Here is a 15,998-nt window from a genome sequence, read left to right on the forward strand (position 1 = left end):
AATATTTATCCACAAAACACTACACATATGTTGTAGATTGAAAATTGGGCATTTTGATCAAATCATCATGTTTATCATACAGTTTTTGTTTAAAGGTCTCTTTTTGTCTGGACTTCATGCTGAGGGGGAATTTGTTTGACCGTATTTAATGTATAATTACACAGCTAAGTCGTGTTTGAATGTGAATGTTACATGCAAAATTTCGTGTTGTGAGAAAATCAAACTCTCTGCATATCATAGAACTATGACCGGAGGAAAAGCATGTCAATTATTTGAACTCATATCTTTTGCACTTTAACTATTGTATCTTTTAATTGTCATCTATAGCTCAAATTTTCCCATAGAATTATATTTTAGTTGCAAATATATGTTTCTACTATTCCGATAATGGACTTCGTATCTTCGTGTCAAAGACAGATTTTAGCAGATTATCTTAACAATGGACAATAATTGCTTAATCAATAAATACATGTATTTCTTTATTATTTTGTTTTATATACTTCTTAAGGTGGCTGGGGCGTATTAATTTTTACTGATAGAATTTTTTAATAATTTGTCATAATGAAGTTTTTATCATGCTTTTTTCAAAAATATAATAAAAAGTATGGGTCACCGGACTTTTTTTCACGCTACAGGTTGTGCAAAATTGTCAGATTTTGTATAGATTATGCATGGAAAATCAAATTGTGTGTGATAAAAAGAAAACTACATGATAGAATTTTAAGATAAAATGTGAGAAGATAGCTCTTATAACATGCTTTCAGATAAGAAAAAGAAAAAATGGGGTCACCGAACTTGTTTTCTTGCTACAGATTAAAATAGGTAAATTCACAACACTTTCTATTATAAAAATTACTTTATCTGAGTTATCTCCCCTTATTTAGCAAAGTTGAAAAAAAAATTATCAAACACAAATTAGGTGTTTTTTTTAGAAATTACAGCCGTAATTATGATAAAACCCGCAATTTTCTATATGTACATCAAAAGTCTTACACATATATTACATACTACTCTCACATTTGCACATTTCATCAAAGATCTAGACCAACGTTATCTGCTATTTCAAAATCCAAAATGGAGGAAGACTCCCGAGCCACCTAAAAAATCATTTATATTCAGTTTTGGAAAGGTCCTCTAACCGTAAACACCGAACTCAATATTGTAACATCATTTATATTCTTGTTGGATCGTTTATTTAATTGTTAAACGTTATACCGACTTGAATCTTCATTTGATAGCCAACAAGTATTCTGGTTATACATGGTGTTAGAGATCCTTTAGTGTTATCTTTTATAGATTAACACAAGATTCCGTTACCTTAGCAGCCAAGCGAAATTTCTCGAAGGACAAGTTTAATACAGCCAGGTGACTAGTATAGTCATATTTCGGACAAAATATCATATGTGGACAATGATTAAATACAATGGATTATTACGGATATTCTTTCAGACCTCAATGGATGGGGAATTGTTCCCCGTATTGCATTAATCCAGAAAGAGGAGAGTATTTCATAATGTGGGGAAAATGTGGAAAACATCACACTAACAAGAGTTTTTGTGCGGTCAAAAATTCAAAATGCTTCTAATCCTAAAAAATTGCTCGGCAGTGCTGCACTCGTGTAAGCCAAGTTAAAATCTATAGAAATGAATTTAAAACTGTTTCAATCTCGACACAAACAGAAAACGTTTACAATAAGAAATTAATCAAGAAAAAAGAAAGGGATTCAAAAAGACTCCAAGAATAGTTAGATCGGAAACGGACAATTAAGGAACTTCCATTTAGCAAAACCGGGAATACGGCCTTCGTCACAACTATCAATAAAGAAAGTTTTCTTACGGACCAAATTGAAAGTTTAAGAACATAATTGGGAAGACAAAAGTTTCAACCATAGATCTACATTAATGGAATTGCAAGAAGAACAAGAAACTGTTCGGAAACTTCGAGAAACAATTCAAAATCAAGATGCCAAAATCATCGAACAGGAAAACACTATCAAAGAAAATGAGAGAGTATTCGACAAAAGAGTAGACTACCTCACTGATGTAAAAGCAGAAAGAGACAATTGGAAATTACAATGCATTGAAGTATCAGAAATGTACAATGAAATTAGGCAAAATGAACTGAATTGAAAGGACATTTGTAAGAATTACAAATATGTACTAGAACAACCTAGAAACACCAATCACAAAATTTCAGGAAATAACAAACATAACCGTAACTATTCATGCTTGGAAGACAATTCTAGACATTCAAATTTAAATCACGTGGACGTGATTCTGGACGAGAGGGGCAAATATGACCGGACGAAAAGCATGTCAATTATTTTGACTACCATCTTTCGCACTTTGATTATCTTTTAATTGTCATCTATAGCTTCAATTTACCCATATAATTATCTTTTGGTTTAAAATGTATGTTTCTACTTATCCGATAATGGGACTTCGTATCTACGTGTCAAAGACAGTTTTTAGCAGATTATCTTAACAGTGGACAATAATTTCTTAATCCATAGTTACATGTATTTCTTTATTATTTTATTTTATATACTTCTAAAAAAATTATTTATATTCAGTTTTGGAAAAGTCCTCTAACCGTAAATACCGAACTCAATATTGTAACATCGTTTATATTCTTGTTGGATCGTTTATTAAATTGTTAAACTTTATATCGACTGGAATCTTCATTTGACAGCCAGCAAATATTCTGGTTATACAACTATTACAATGCTTCGTTGAAGGGTAGTTGGATTAACGACCTATTCCTTTATACCACCATTCCCCATGTGAAATTGGATAATCGTCTAAAAGAAATAATCCACAATGCTTTTCAATATAAAAATGGTAGCATACGCTATAAATTTATTGCACTGGGACACCATACGTCATATTTTGTTAATAGTGAACTAAAAGGTAAAACATACTACACCGAGGAACAAATGATCAGTATGCTGAAGTTTCTAATTGACAACATATTTGTTGAAATTGGAGGTAGACTCTTTCAACAAATTGTCGGCATTCCTATGAGAACGAACTGTGCGCCTCTCCTTGCCGACCTTTACTTATTTTCATATGAGTTGGGGTTCCTTCAGACACTTGTCAAAAAACAAGAAGATAAACGACGCCAGATCATTTCATTTAACATTCAGATATATTGATGATGTTCTTTCCATTAACAACCCAAAATTTTCTAATTGGGTCACATTAATATATCCTCCAGAACTAGAAATTAAAAAAAACCAACAGACACGGCTTCCTCCGCCTCATTTTTAGACTTATACCTCAAATTTGACATAAGCGGTTATCTCAGTACCAGCATCTATGAGAAACGAAACTATTTTAGTTTTGAAATAATCAATTTATTGTTAATGATATTGATCTATAGTTGTTTTTTGTATTCTTGTCTTCCATTTTTGCTTATGTGCATCGTCTATAAAGTGTTTATATGCCATTTTGTTTTTCTTTGTTAAAATAGTTCTTTGCTTTTATAGTGATTAAGATTATAACACAATGTTGACTGCTGTACTCCAATTTTTGACATTTTTACCTATTATGTCTAAAATTGAGAATGGAAATGGGGAATTTTTTTTGCTCACATATTGTTGTCAATATAATGGAATTCTATGCGACTGTCATACAAGTAAGAGGTTTAACTAGCTTTAAAAATATATTTAAGCCACCATTTTCTACAAAAGGAAACGCCTGTACCAAGTCAGGAATATGAAACTTGTTTTCCATTCGTTTGATGTGTTTGAGGTTTTGATTTTGCCATTTGATAAGAGATTTTCCGTTTTGAATTTTCCTTGGAGTTCATTATTTTTGTTATTTTACTTTTTAATGGTGACGAAAATGAACATGCTGCTAGACATTAGTTGAAATTGGGCTATGAACTAGCTTTCAGTAACTTCGAGTACATTTCGATCAGTCTTTCTATAAGTTTTTGGGGGGAACTAATGATTGGATGAGTCGTTCTCTTTTCAATTGATATTTACAGTAAACGACGCCAGATCATTTCATTTAACATTCAGATATATTGATGATGTTCTTTCCATTAAGAACCCAAAATTTTCTAATTAGGTCACATTGCTATATCCTCCAGAACTAGAAATTAAAAAAAAACCAACAGACACGGCTTCCTCCGCCTCATTTTTAAACTTATACCTCAAATTTGACATAAGCGGTTATCTCAGTACCAGCATCTATGAGAAACGAAACTATTTTAGTTTTGAAATAATCAATTTATTGTTAATGATATTGATCTATAGTTGTTTTTTGTATTCTTGTCTTCCATTTTTGCTTATGTGCATCGTCTATAAAGTGTTTATATGCCATTTTGTTTTTCTTTGTTAAAATAGTTCTTTGCTTTTATAGTGATTAAGATTATAACACAATGTTGACTGCTGTACTCCAATTTTTGACATTTTTACCTATTATGTCTAAAATTGAGAATGGAAATGGGGAATTTGTTTTGCTCACATATTGTTGTCAATATAATGGAATTCTATGCGACTGTCATACAAGTAAGAGGTTTAACTAGCTTTAAAAATATATTTAAGCCACCATTTTCTACAAAAGGAAACGCCTGTACCAAGTCAGGAATATGAAACTTGTTTTCCATTCGTTTGATGTGTTTGAGGTTTTGATTTTGCCATTTGATAAGAGATTTTCCGTTTTGAATTTTCCTTGGAGTTCATTATTTTTGTTATTTTACTTTTTAATGGTGACGAAAATGAACATGCTGCTAGACATTAGTTGAAATTGGGCTATGAACTAGCTTTCAGTAACTTCGAGTACATTTCGATCAGTCTTTCTATAAGTTTTTGGGGGGGAACTAATGATTGGATGAGTCGTTCTCTTTTCAATTGATATTTACAGTAAACGACGCCAGATCATTTCATTTAACATTCAGATATATTGATGATGTTCTTTCCACTAAGAACCCAAAATTTTCTAATTGGGTCACATTAATATATCCTCCAGAACTAGAAATTAAAAAAAACCAACAGACACGGCTTCCTCCGCCTCATTTTTAAACTTATACCTCAAATTTGACATAAGCGGTTATCTCAGTACCAGCATCTATGAGAAACGAAACTATTTTAGTTTTGAAATAATCAATTTATTGTTATTGATATTGTACTATAGTTGTTTTTTGTATTCTTGTCTTCCATTTTTGCTTATGTGCATCGTCTATAAAGTGTTTATATGCCATTTTGTTTTTCTTTGTTAAAATAGTTCTTTGCTTTTATAGTGATTAAGATTATAACACAATGTTGACTGCTGTACTCCAATTTTTGACATTTTTACCTATTATGTCTAAAATTGAGAATGGAAATGGGGAATTTGTTTTGCTCACATATTGTTGTCAATATAATGGAATTCTATGCGACTGTCATACAAGTAAGAGGTTTAACTAGCTTTAAAACTATATTTAAGCCACCATTTTCTACAAAAGGAAACGCCTATACCAACTCAGGAATATGATACTTGTTTTCCATTCGTTTGATGTGTTTGAGGTTTTGATTTTGCCATTTGATAAGAGATTTTCCGTTTTGAATTTTCCTTGGAGTTCATTATTTTTGTTATTTTACTTTTTAATGGTGACGAAAATGAACATGCTGCTAGACATTAGTTGAAATTGGGCTTTGAACTAGCTTTCAGTAACTTCGAGTACATTTCGATCAGTCTTTCTATAAGTTTTTGGGGGGAACTAATGATTGGATGAGTCGTTCTCTTTTCAATTGATATTTACAGTTAGTTAATGTTGAACCGATACACCACTGTCGAATGTATATTAGGTAAAGCATTGAACTCTTTAACGTTCTTTATACGCCTTGCCTAAACCAGTAAATGTAATGCTGTTGACGTTGGCCTCTTGTGTGTCATAATTGTTTTCCAATCATTGTCTTAGTATATCTGGCCGTTTGTTTTCTCTTTTGAATTGTTTCACATTTTGTTATCTTCCAGGGTCTTTTATAGCTCACTATATGGTCTGGGTTTTGCTCATTTTTTTAAAGCCGTCCCTTTGGCGTTTGGTATTTGATGAATAGTTGTTTCATTGGTACTGACATGACCGCTTTTGTCAAATTTTGAAATAGCCTGCCTCCCAATTCAACAAATATGTTGTCAATAAGAAACTCCAGCATACTGATCACTTGTTCCTCGGTGTAGCATGTTATACCTTTTTGTTGACTATTTACAAAATATGCCGTATGGTATCCCAAAGCAATAAATTTATAGCGTATGCTACGATTTTGATACTGAAATGCATTGTGGATTATTTCTTTCAGACGATTTTCCATTTTCACATGGGGAATGGTGGTATACAGGGTTGAAAAATCAAAGGTTTTGATATAATTAATTTCAGAGAAAGATCGAGATTTAGAATTATCCAGAAGGTCTTTTAAGTTTTTTAGAATTCACATATGGCTAAAACCACTACGCGAGTTTCACAGTATTTCTGAAGACCTTCTTTCATTGCGTACAGACTTTTTGTCAATCTAATGGACAATTCCTTTGTAGAACATGCAGATGAGCCGGCAATGTACCGTTGTTAGTACGGAAATTATACGTGAAGCTTAAGTATCCAATACAAACAAGGAAAGTCCTCAGATTTGCCGTTCAATGTAATGTTCATTGAAGCCATGAAGGACTTATGATTCGCCATAATCTCATCCTTGTCAAATGGTATGTTTTTGTATGTGGGATTACCTGAGTGCTCCTTTATTCTTATTCTTTTACAAGACACTCGTAGTAGTACGATTTACATACAAAAGCAATATCATTTAAAGCTTTGTCCACAGGAACAACACCATCTTTATCGTGAAGAGATGATAGACATATCATAGCTTCTTTGTCTGTGAATACGGACTTCGGTTGATCAGTCACACAGTTTTTCAACTTTTGAATTCGGCGTTTTATCAGAGACCTGATTACTTTAACCCATTCTGACAAAGTGTAAAATTCAACATCTTCTCGCTTAGACTATGCTCTGGCGTAGTCCTGAATGGAATCAATAATTATTTTGAAGTTATGGTTCCAATTGATTGTTGGGGGTTCTCTGAACCTAGGACCATGAGATGTAACCTATCGGAGATGTTCCTGATGAATTATGTTGAGATCCCCATAATAACACGGCCAGTCACATATCAGAGTTTTTTTTTTAGGTATACTAAATCAAGGTCCTGCAATGCTTGCTTATTGTTAAATACTTTAGGTGCAATGGTTTTGGTGTAGGTTACAATAGGAACAGACTGATTTTGAAAATAAAGTGTAATTTTAGATGTTACCTCTTTGTGATGAAGAACGTTGGTGATGCTGATAGCATCTTAAATTATTGTGGTCATTTTTTGTGGTATGTCCTGAAAAGTTTTAAATAGTTGACTTTGAAAGTATAAGATCGATATAAAAGAAGACAATATCCCGAAAGAACTGCATTGGTGTATATTCACAGACATCTGATTTCATTAACTTAGAGGAAGAACATTACGAAAATTGATAATGGTATATAATGCCTTTAATCAATATAAGGACAAGTAATAAATTTACAAAATTAAAAATGTGCAAATGTAAGATTCAAAATACAATAATTTTTACCATAACCGTAAAAGTTTCAAAACAGACCCACTCTTTTCTTTAGGTCAAGTTGTTTCCATTTTGGTTTAGAGGCAAACACTACTTTTGACATTCCGAATATTCTGAGAAATTCATCGTCTGTTAAATACTTCTGGAAATTGAAGCAATTGTTTTATTATTTAAAGCAGTTAAAGAGTTAAAGTAATAATGATGTTGAATAATAATAGCAATATAACAATGACAAAATGTATTAACTTGGTCATATTTCAAAATCATTTGATCGATTTATTAATTGTAATGCTCAAAATGTGTAAAAGTTAACCTGTTAAAATTAACATTGAGCATAAACATAAATATATGTCAACAAAAAACAATGACATTCGACTATCCGTTTCAGAAATGCACGGCTGTGCCAACGATCAACCATAACCCGTCCTCCAAGACGACAATCCGTATCTGCATTCACCCTCCCTCAAATAATAGAGAGGTACTTTTAACCCGAGATTGAAACGTCTAGGTAAAATGTGAAGGTTTTATGATTTGCTACCTATCTTGGTCCATATCAACAGCTATATCTGAAATTATCGAGTTCTCATCTCTAGTGGCATTGAAGTTTGTATCTACTAAATGACCAGCTTATCTTCTAAAAGGATGTACCAAACATATTTATTTACTTATGATCACCATAAATGTATAAAAAAACCTCGACAAGCTTTATAAGATCATCTATATATTCGGAAGAATTAAAACTAAATGTTGTTTTCGAAGCAAAATTCGTACGGAGGAATTTCACTGATTGCAATAAACCTATTTGTTTTAACAATTACTTGTTATAGGATTTTAGTCGTTAGATATAAGAAGATGTGGTATGAGTGCCAATGAGACAATTCTCCATCCAAGTCAAAATTTATAAAAGTAAAGTTGTCTTTTTTTAATACAAAATAGAAAAATCACTACATAAATTTTGGCAACCGTAGTTTACCGGTGTTAAAATTTTCGAGAAATAAGATGATAAAAGACGTGTATACGCGATCTTAGTATTATAACCGATTTATTAAATTTGTATAGAATCATTCTGTCAACGCTGTGTTAACCGGGACAACAATTCATAAACATTTGGACAATACAAGCATTACAAGAAAGGTGCGGAAACCTGTCTAATTTAGAAAAGATGGAGTTAAAGTCTACACTACAGTAACATTCTTTTTTGCATTTTTATTTGGCGGCAAAAAATATACTTGAAAATTAGTCAGTTTATTCCTTATCAATTGATTACACTTGAGCTTTTGCAATTATTAGGAAAATTGCTGAGGAAAATTGGTGATACACATTCACAATTTTGTTACGACCCTGTACAGTATAATTGCGCTATAGCGTAGAAGTTGAATAGTGGCGACGTTTACGTTACTGTAGACATCAATAACGTCGCCGAATACTTGAATATTTTTTTCTGCTAAAAATCAAACTTCCACAGTGAAAAGTTTGAAAAAAGCACGGTTGCTAAGGACTTTCTTTGCATCAATGGATTCGTCGTTCATTTTCGAATCGTATATCAATTTTTAAAACAATTTTACGTACACTTCGCATTAAGAATATACAAATCAGGTAACAATCATAAACTAAGAGAGTCGCATGAACTCCAAAAGGGGCGAGACCGGATGCATCGATAGGATAAGCATCACCAGCATGCATGCATCACCCTCCATGAAAATACACGCTCAGTCAACATATCACGAACAAGGAGAGGATAAAATAGCACAAAATCGTTAAATTTCAGATCAGATGACTATTTTAGTATCACAAGATCCAATACCACAAAAACATGTCGCTGGTGAGTTAAGGCACAAACAAATCGTTTTTCAGTACTTCTTCTTCACAACTCTGTTGTAGCAGTTTTTGTGTAAGGTGTAGACACACACACACACACACACATATATCAGATATAAACGCTACTAAAATGTAGATTGACAGGTGATAGGACATAATCGTATATTTAAAAGTGACATTAAAACTTTAAAAGATGCTATTGTTTTTGTCTTAGGGAAGGTTCTGTAAGAAATCTACTTCATTCGAGTACAAAAAGACGAGCAGTATGGGTGCACAATTAGTAACTATTGGAATATCGACTATTTTTAAAAAAAGTATCAATCCACCAAAATCAACAGATAGTCAAGAGTTTTAATGATTTCACCTTCGGTGATTTTTTTGTAGGAATTAGTGCGATTTTTTACAACATATGATTTTCATGACATAAAAAATGAAATTTCTATCTACGATTCCCATTTTCGAAAACATAAAACATTTAACTTCTATCCAAGAATATTAGAATACATACTTCTTTGCAAGTCGAATCGACACCTTCAGGTAATCGTTTTAGGAGAAGCTGTTCATGTGAATAATTCTGATCAAGTTTCTCAAGTTCCTGTTGGTAGAATACAACTTCTTAATATCTGCGACATGCATACATGAGCTTGATGTTTTTCAGGTTTATTTAGAAAGATTAAATCGACAATTGTCTTATGGTTTTTCTTATATTCTGAATCTCTGTTTAATGTGTCATAATGCAGCTCAGTAAAAAAGTACCAATATTACTCTAAAACTGTTATTAAAGCAGCATCGAGTTTTTATATGGAACAACTAACTGATTTATTTATTAGTTTGAAAGTTTTTCGCAATCACATCTCACATATTTGTCGTCTCCTTGGAACGAAACCAACATACTCCCATTTAATTATGAGTCTACCGAGGTGGTAAACACTTTAATATAACCTCTGAACAGATGTTATTTGTTCTGTTTAAACGGAATTAATATTTTAAGATTACTTCTTGAACATTTGTTATTTGTTCCATTTTGATGGAATTAACGGTTTAAGATTCCTCTTGAATAGTTGTTATTTGTTCGGTTTTGATGGACATTAAAGTTTATGATTACCTCTTGAACAGTTGTTATTTGTTCAGTTTTGGTGTCTAAATTCATACTTTCCTTCTTGTAGATACCCGACTGAAATAAGATTATATGAATTATTTTACCAGCGAATTGTATTAGTTCATATGATTAATTTTCTAGCCGAAGAAACGTAAACTACTGCATTGAGTCTTTCTTCAGTGGGGTCCGTTAAAAATTGAAATGATAGCGAGTTTTGGTGACTAATTCAAAGTTATTTATTCATTTGTGTACACAGTTGTTCTCTGGAGTATCTTTCATCATTTAAAGCCATGCATCGGAGAGCCAAATATGAATGATCAAAAGGGCTATCAAAACAAATACATAAAAAGGTAAGGATAAGAGTTTTGCTCTGTTTGCAATTGACAAGCAGTAATGACCGTACTTGCAGAGATAACTATTATTCATTGGACTTCGGAAACATCTTTTGTCCTAAAAGTAATTTGCACGACTTATGATTATATATAAAGGACATGGAACGAAGCATCAAAATACAGCTGATTTGATATAACTTTAGGTAGAAATGGATTGTTTTGTGCACGTAGAAGGTAACAAGATGCAGGTGTACACAACGATTCATTGTAGCTTTTAGAATGACCATATACAGTTTTCATTTTAATGTAATACAGATAAGAACAATTTTGAATATATGAAATACAAATAATATCCATAATTTACCCGCCAGCAGTTGTGATCCCATCCGTGGAAATGTGACGTGAATGTAGACGGTTCGTATCCTTGTTTTATCTGAAACAATCGAGTGTTGCCTTCTGTTCTTCCAAATGGGTCCGAAGTTAAGTATTTCTGGTAAATATCAAGTAACATATTGCTTTTAAAACAAAGTAATTAGACAAATAAATGAAGAAAAATTCACATTTCCCTGTACAGGTAGCATTTCCTATTTCGGTGTGTATTCATTTATCAACAATCTTTCACAACAAAAGAAACCCGAGACATAGACAAAAAGACATTAAAAAATCAACATATATAATCGAGGAATACAACACATCAAAGTGGAACCCTTAGTGTTAGTCATGTCACGTGAAAATCATGCATATTTACTGTATAATCTCTACATAGATTCTACCTTGAATTGTTTGTTTTACAATATTAAAAAAAAACCTACTTTGTCTAAATTGAATTCTCTTTCCACAAAATATAATTTAGGGCGAAACGAGACAAACCACTGTGATTTATTGGATAGAAAGACGAGTACATCCATACTGTCGCGAATATGATCAATACAATATGTTCTGTAATCTCATTAATAAAGTAAATTTTTACTGTTAAAATCTAACTCCGCATTCACGAGTCAATAAAAAAAAATATGCCTTTAATGACTGTTAAAATATCAGTGTCGTAAAGGATGTTTGCTTTTCTTGTTTTTGACTTTTTTTTCAGATATTCGGAATCCTCTAGTTTTATCCATTTGTGCTATTAATAAATTTGCCCGCTAACCCTTACTTTTCTTTTCATAATTTTATTACATATAATTCAAAAGCAATTTTTAAAAATCTTATGAAATCCTTTTTTATTTTTTCATATTTTTTTTTTAATAAAAAGGTGCCAATGTTAAATGTATGAACAATCTAGAGAGAATCGTTTCACGCCGAAATTTTAAATGGATTCTATCTCAAAAACAAGAATGCGGACCTTGCATTTTTTTCTGTTTTTCTTTATTTATGTTATGTATATACTATCAATTTATAACAGTCTTTTTAAGAGCTTGTTATTTAGAAACAGAGTAGCGATTAACGTTAAAATATAACGACACATTATGCATGACAAAATAATATAGTGTGTATGTGTTATCAAGTGAACTTACAAGTGCAGTCTCGAGAGCTTTCTTGCGTTCCAGTCGATTTGCTCCTCTTCCAACCCAAACAAATATCTAAACAGTAAAGTAATACACAAACAAAAAATCATAAAAGAATAACATGACATATTGTCTCACTAGATTTCCGATTTTTTTACACTAGCTCGATTTGGCGTGTCAGTAATGCTTAAGGGGTCGCAACACTAACTCAACAAATCAGAGGTTTGGGACATATATGACTAAATACTGTACAGGTCCGAGGAAAACGTGTAATAAGATTTCTTACATTTTTAAAAGTGCCACTTTGATTTAATAACAAACGGAATTATTTTGATATAAAGCCTGTAGATTTGTGCCTTAATTTACTTCTTTATGATAATGTCTTGATATCTCGCTGTTTTTTTTTCTGAATTAAAATGCCTTGTTCAAAATGTAGTCTTTTTTCAAACAGCTAAAATATAAAAATATAATTTAATAAATTACCTTGTCAAAAGCATCTAACAGCATAACATCATCTTCTAAAAGATCCTATATAAACAGTTATTACATTATATTATAAAGGAGAAAATTTTTTTTGGAGTTTCAACTTATAAAATACATGTAGCAATTACTCTATAAAAAAGTAAATTATTTTCGGTAAATTCAATTACTTTATTCTGTTTTACCTAGAATAATTTTATTATTGTTTTCGACAATTTTTATTTCCATTTAAGAATGCTATGGTGTGGTTTAGTACCAATATTATTTCCTTTAGGAACATCGTGGTGCGTTAACTGAATTTTTTGTTTTATTAAGGCCCAATCTTGTTTTATTTAGTCGCATATTGGTACGTTACTGCTTAAAATTGTGGTTGGTTTAATGTCCATTCCTGTATCAAATAGGTTCATTGTGGTATGTTGTTTGAATTTTAATTGGTATTTTGGTCAAATCCTCTTTCATACCTTAAGGTACATAGTGGCGCTTTGTTGTTTGCTTTAATGTTGGAAACGGAATTTTTGACAAAAATACGAATCGAATGACGGGAAGGACAATCGCAAATATTTTTTCTTTCCAAACTAAATAGTGAAAAGTGAAGATAACCAACTACATTATGCATTCTGGATACTGGAAATGGAGTCATTTATCGTTATTGAAGAAAGTAGTCGGACGAGACACACAAAAACAGGTCTCTTCTTTTAATACAACAACATTGTATACATTGGTATATTTATATGTATAAAATTTACGAAGGAGCATAATCATGTGTTTGTTTATCCCAAATATATGATGATTACAGGAAGCAATACCCTATGGTGCATCTATAGCAGCACAAGATTACCTGTTGTGTAAAGTTAACAATTTCTGTAACTTTGAACATGCCGGTGGTATTTGAACATGAAAATAGTCTGACAAGATTTTGATTATTCATCTCTTTTCTCTAAAATATAAAAGAGATTTATATTTAAAATGCTACATTTTTGTCATCCGTTAAATGAAACTTGAATTTCTAATTTGATAAAAACAAAAATAAAATAAATCGAAAAACAAACATACAAGCAGTGTTTTACATTGAGGGTTGAAGAAATATATAAAAAAAAAGAAAAATCTGATCAGCAATGAATTATAACAGTGTTTTCAATTACCTCTGACTAAATTGAAGATAAAAAAAAATAGACAATTACATCAGAACCTGTCATTAAAAGTACATCTATCTGTAAGAGTACATATATCGTACCGTACATGTTTCCGAATAACCTCCATAGGTTATCAGTACAAATTCCAACTCTACGATAACATCGAAACTATGATAAATATATTTGTTTATCTGCAATTTCAAAAATTCTCAATCCTGAAACATACTAGAGAAAAACAAATCTTCTGATGTATTTAAGATATCAAAGAACCGGTTTATTCACAGCAAACGTCTACGCGATTTATAAAGGGTTGTTATCGAAATAAAAGTACCTTCTTTCTGGTACCTTGAGCGTAAAGGTCCTTTCCACCAAGAACGTCCCAAAACTCCTCTGTTTCTTCGCTTTCTTGTATGGTATTAATAGAACTAATAAAAAAACATTACAAAATAAATTAAAAGTTGGTTGATATAGTCGAGCGTTTTGTACTGTCAGTTTTTATTGACTTCCACTTTTTGAATTGACCTTAGAGTTCGGTATTTTTGTTATTACATTATTTAGGTTTCACGTTGTATTGCTGTAAATTTGGGATGCCCTCGGGAAATATGTTTTTTTCTTGGGTAAACAAATCTACATATTTACCTCATACAAAGGAAATAAATGTGTAATACGTGTTATCGTACCTTTCTGGAGATAAGTATGATGGTAGTTGAGGTGACATATTAAGTGTAATCTTACCTTTCTGGAGATAAGTATGATGGTAGTTGTGGTGACATATTAAGTGTAATCGTACCTTTCTGGAGGTAAGCATGTTGATAGTGTAATAGTATTTCCGGTGACATATTAAGTGCCAGCCTTTTTAAGAATCAGGCAATTTTGAAAAAAAAAAAAAAACATGGTTGAAAAAACCCACCGACCTAACCATCCTATTTTGAAGTTACCCTCATCCTGAGTTAGAAATGGTAGATCTTTCGTTTCTGCGTGTCTGGTAATTCGAGAAATCTGTAGCTAAATTTGGGTTAGAATGATAGCAAATTAAAAAATTGTTAATTTCTAGTGCATTTCAACCAAATAGTATATTGAATTACCAGAACAGGAAAAGGAAACAAATGTTATATTCATGCACCATTATACATTTCGAACATAAACTAATGTCAACTTGAGTGGTTTTTTGTTTGTCATGTCTTCACCACTGCCTGATTCTTAGGCAGATAAGAACTTAAGTGTAATCGTACCTTTTGGGAGTTAAGTATTTTGCTAGTGTAATGGTATATCCGGTGACATATTAAGTGTAATAGTACCTTTCGGGAGATAAGAATGTTGCTATTGTAATAGTATTTCAGGTGACATATTAAGTTTTATCGTTCCTTTCTGGATATAAGTATGTTGCTAGTGTAATGGTATGATGGTATTTCAGTTGGCATATTAAATCTACTTAACTGTAGATAAGTATGATGGTATTTGATGTGACATATTAAATCTAACCGTACCTTTCTGGAGATAAGTATGATGGTATTTGAGTTGACATATTAAATCTAACCATACCTTTTTGTAGATAAGTATGATGGTATTTGATGTGACATATTAAATTTAACCATAACTTTCTGGAGATAAGTATGATGGTATTTGAGTTGACATATCAAATTTAACCACACCTTTCTGGAGATAAGTATGATGGTAGTTGAGGTGACATATCAAATTTAACCGTACATTTCTGGAGATAAGTATGATGGTAGTTGAGGTTACATATTAAATCTGATCGTACCTTTCTGGAGATAAGTATGTTGCTAGTGTCATAGCTGCGTGAAGCTCAGTTCCAATCGAAATCTTCACATTAGAAAAACAATGTTAAAAGATTAGTAAAATTAAATCGATTGTTAATACAACAGTTGAGGGATATAGTTCAACGAGATAGCAATCGAAAGACAAACATAAGCCACAGACATCTAGAAGTAAGCTATTATTGTTTTTTTTTTAGCTTAGTAGGTTAGATAATATTGATTGATTAAATAATAGTAGATGATCTTTATTGTTTAAGCTGACTTAAAAAAAATCCT

At 31.7% G+C, this 15,998-nt stretch overlaps 1 protein-coding gene across 1 annotated transcript in view; it reads right to left on the reverse strand.

Moving 5' to 3' along the window:
- Window positions 1-7,494: 7,494 nt before the first annotated feature.
- LOC127707821 (advillin-like) overlaps window positions 7,495-15,998 on the reverse strand; it is a 28,347-nt gene continuing 19,843 nt past the window's right edge. The window contains exons 19-27 of the mRNA XM_052212571.1: window positions 15,707-15,768; window positions 14,276-14,369; window positions 13,650-13,748; window positions 12,815-12,859; window positions 12,341-12,406; window positions 11,194-11,319; window positions 10,504-10,572; window positions 9,907-9,993; window positions 7,495-7,722 (exon numbers count right to left, since the gene is read on the reverse strand). Of these exons, the coding sequence (XP_052068531.1) occupies window positions 7,609-7,722; window positions 9,907-9,993; window positions 10,504-10,572; window positions 11,194-11,319; window positions 12,341-12,406; window positions 12,815-12,859; window positions 13,650-13,748; window positions 14,276-14,369; window positions 15,707-15,768 (762 nt within the window). The 3' untranslated portion in view covers window positions 7,495-7,608. The remainder of the gene's footprint in view (window positions 7,723-9,906; window positions 9,994-10,503; window positions 10,573-11,193; window positions 11,320-12,340; window positions 12,407-12,814; window positions 12,860-13,649; window positions 13,749-14,275; window positions 14,370-15,706; window positions 15,769-15,998) is intronic.

This window comes from Mytilus californianus, unplaced genomic scaffold (genome assembly GCF_021869535.1).
Source record: "Mytilus californianus isolate M0D057914Y unplaced genomic scaffold, xbMytCali1.0.p SCAF_7, whole genome shotgun sequence".
Lineage (NCBI taxonomy): Eukaryota > Metazoa > Mollusca > Bivalvia > Mytilida > Mytilidae > Mytilus > Mytilus californianus.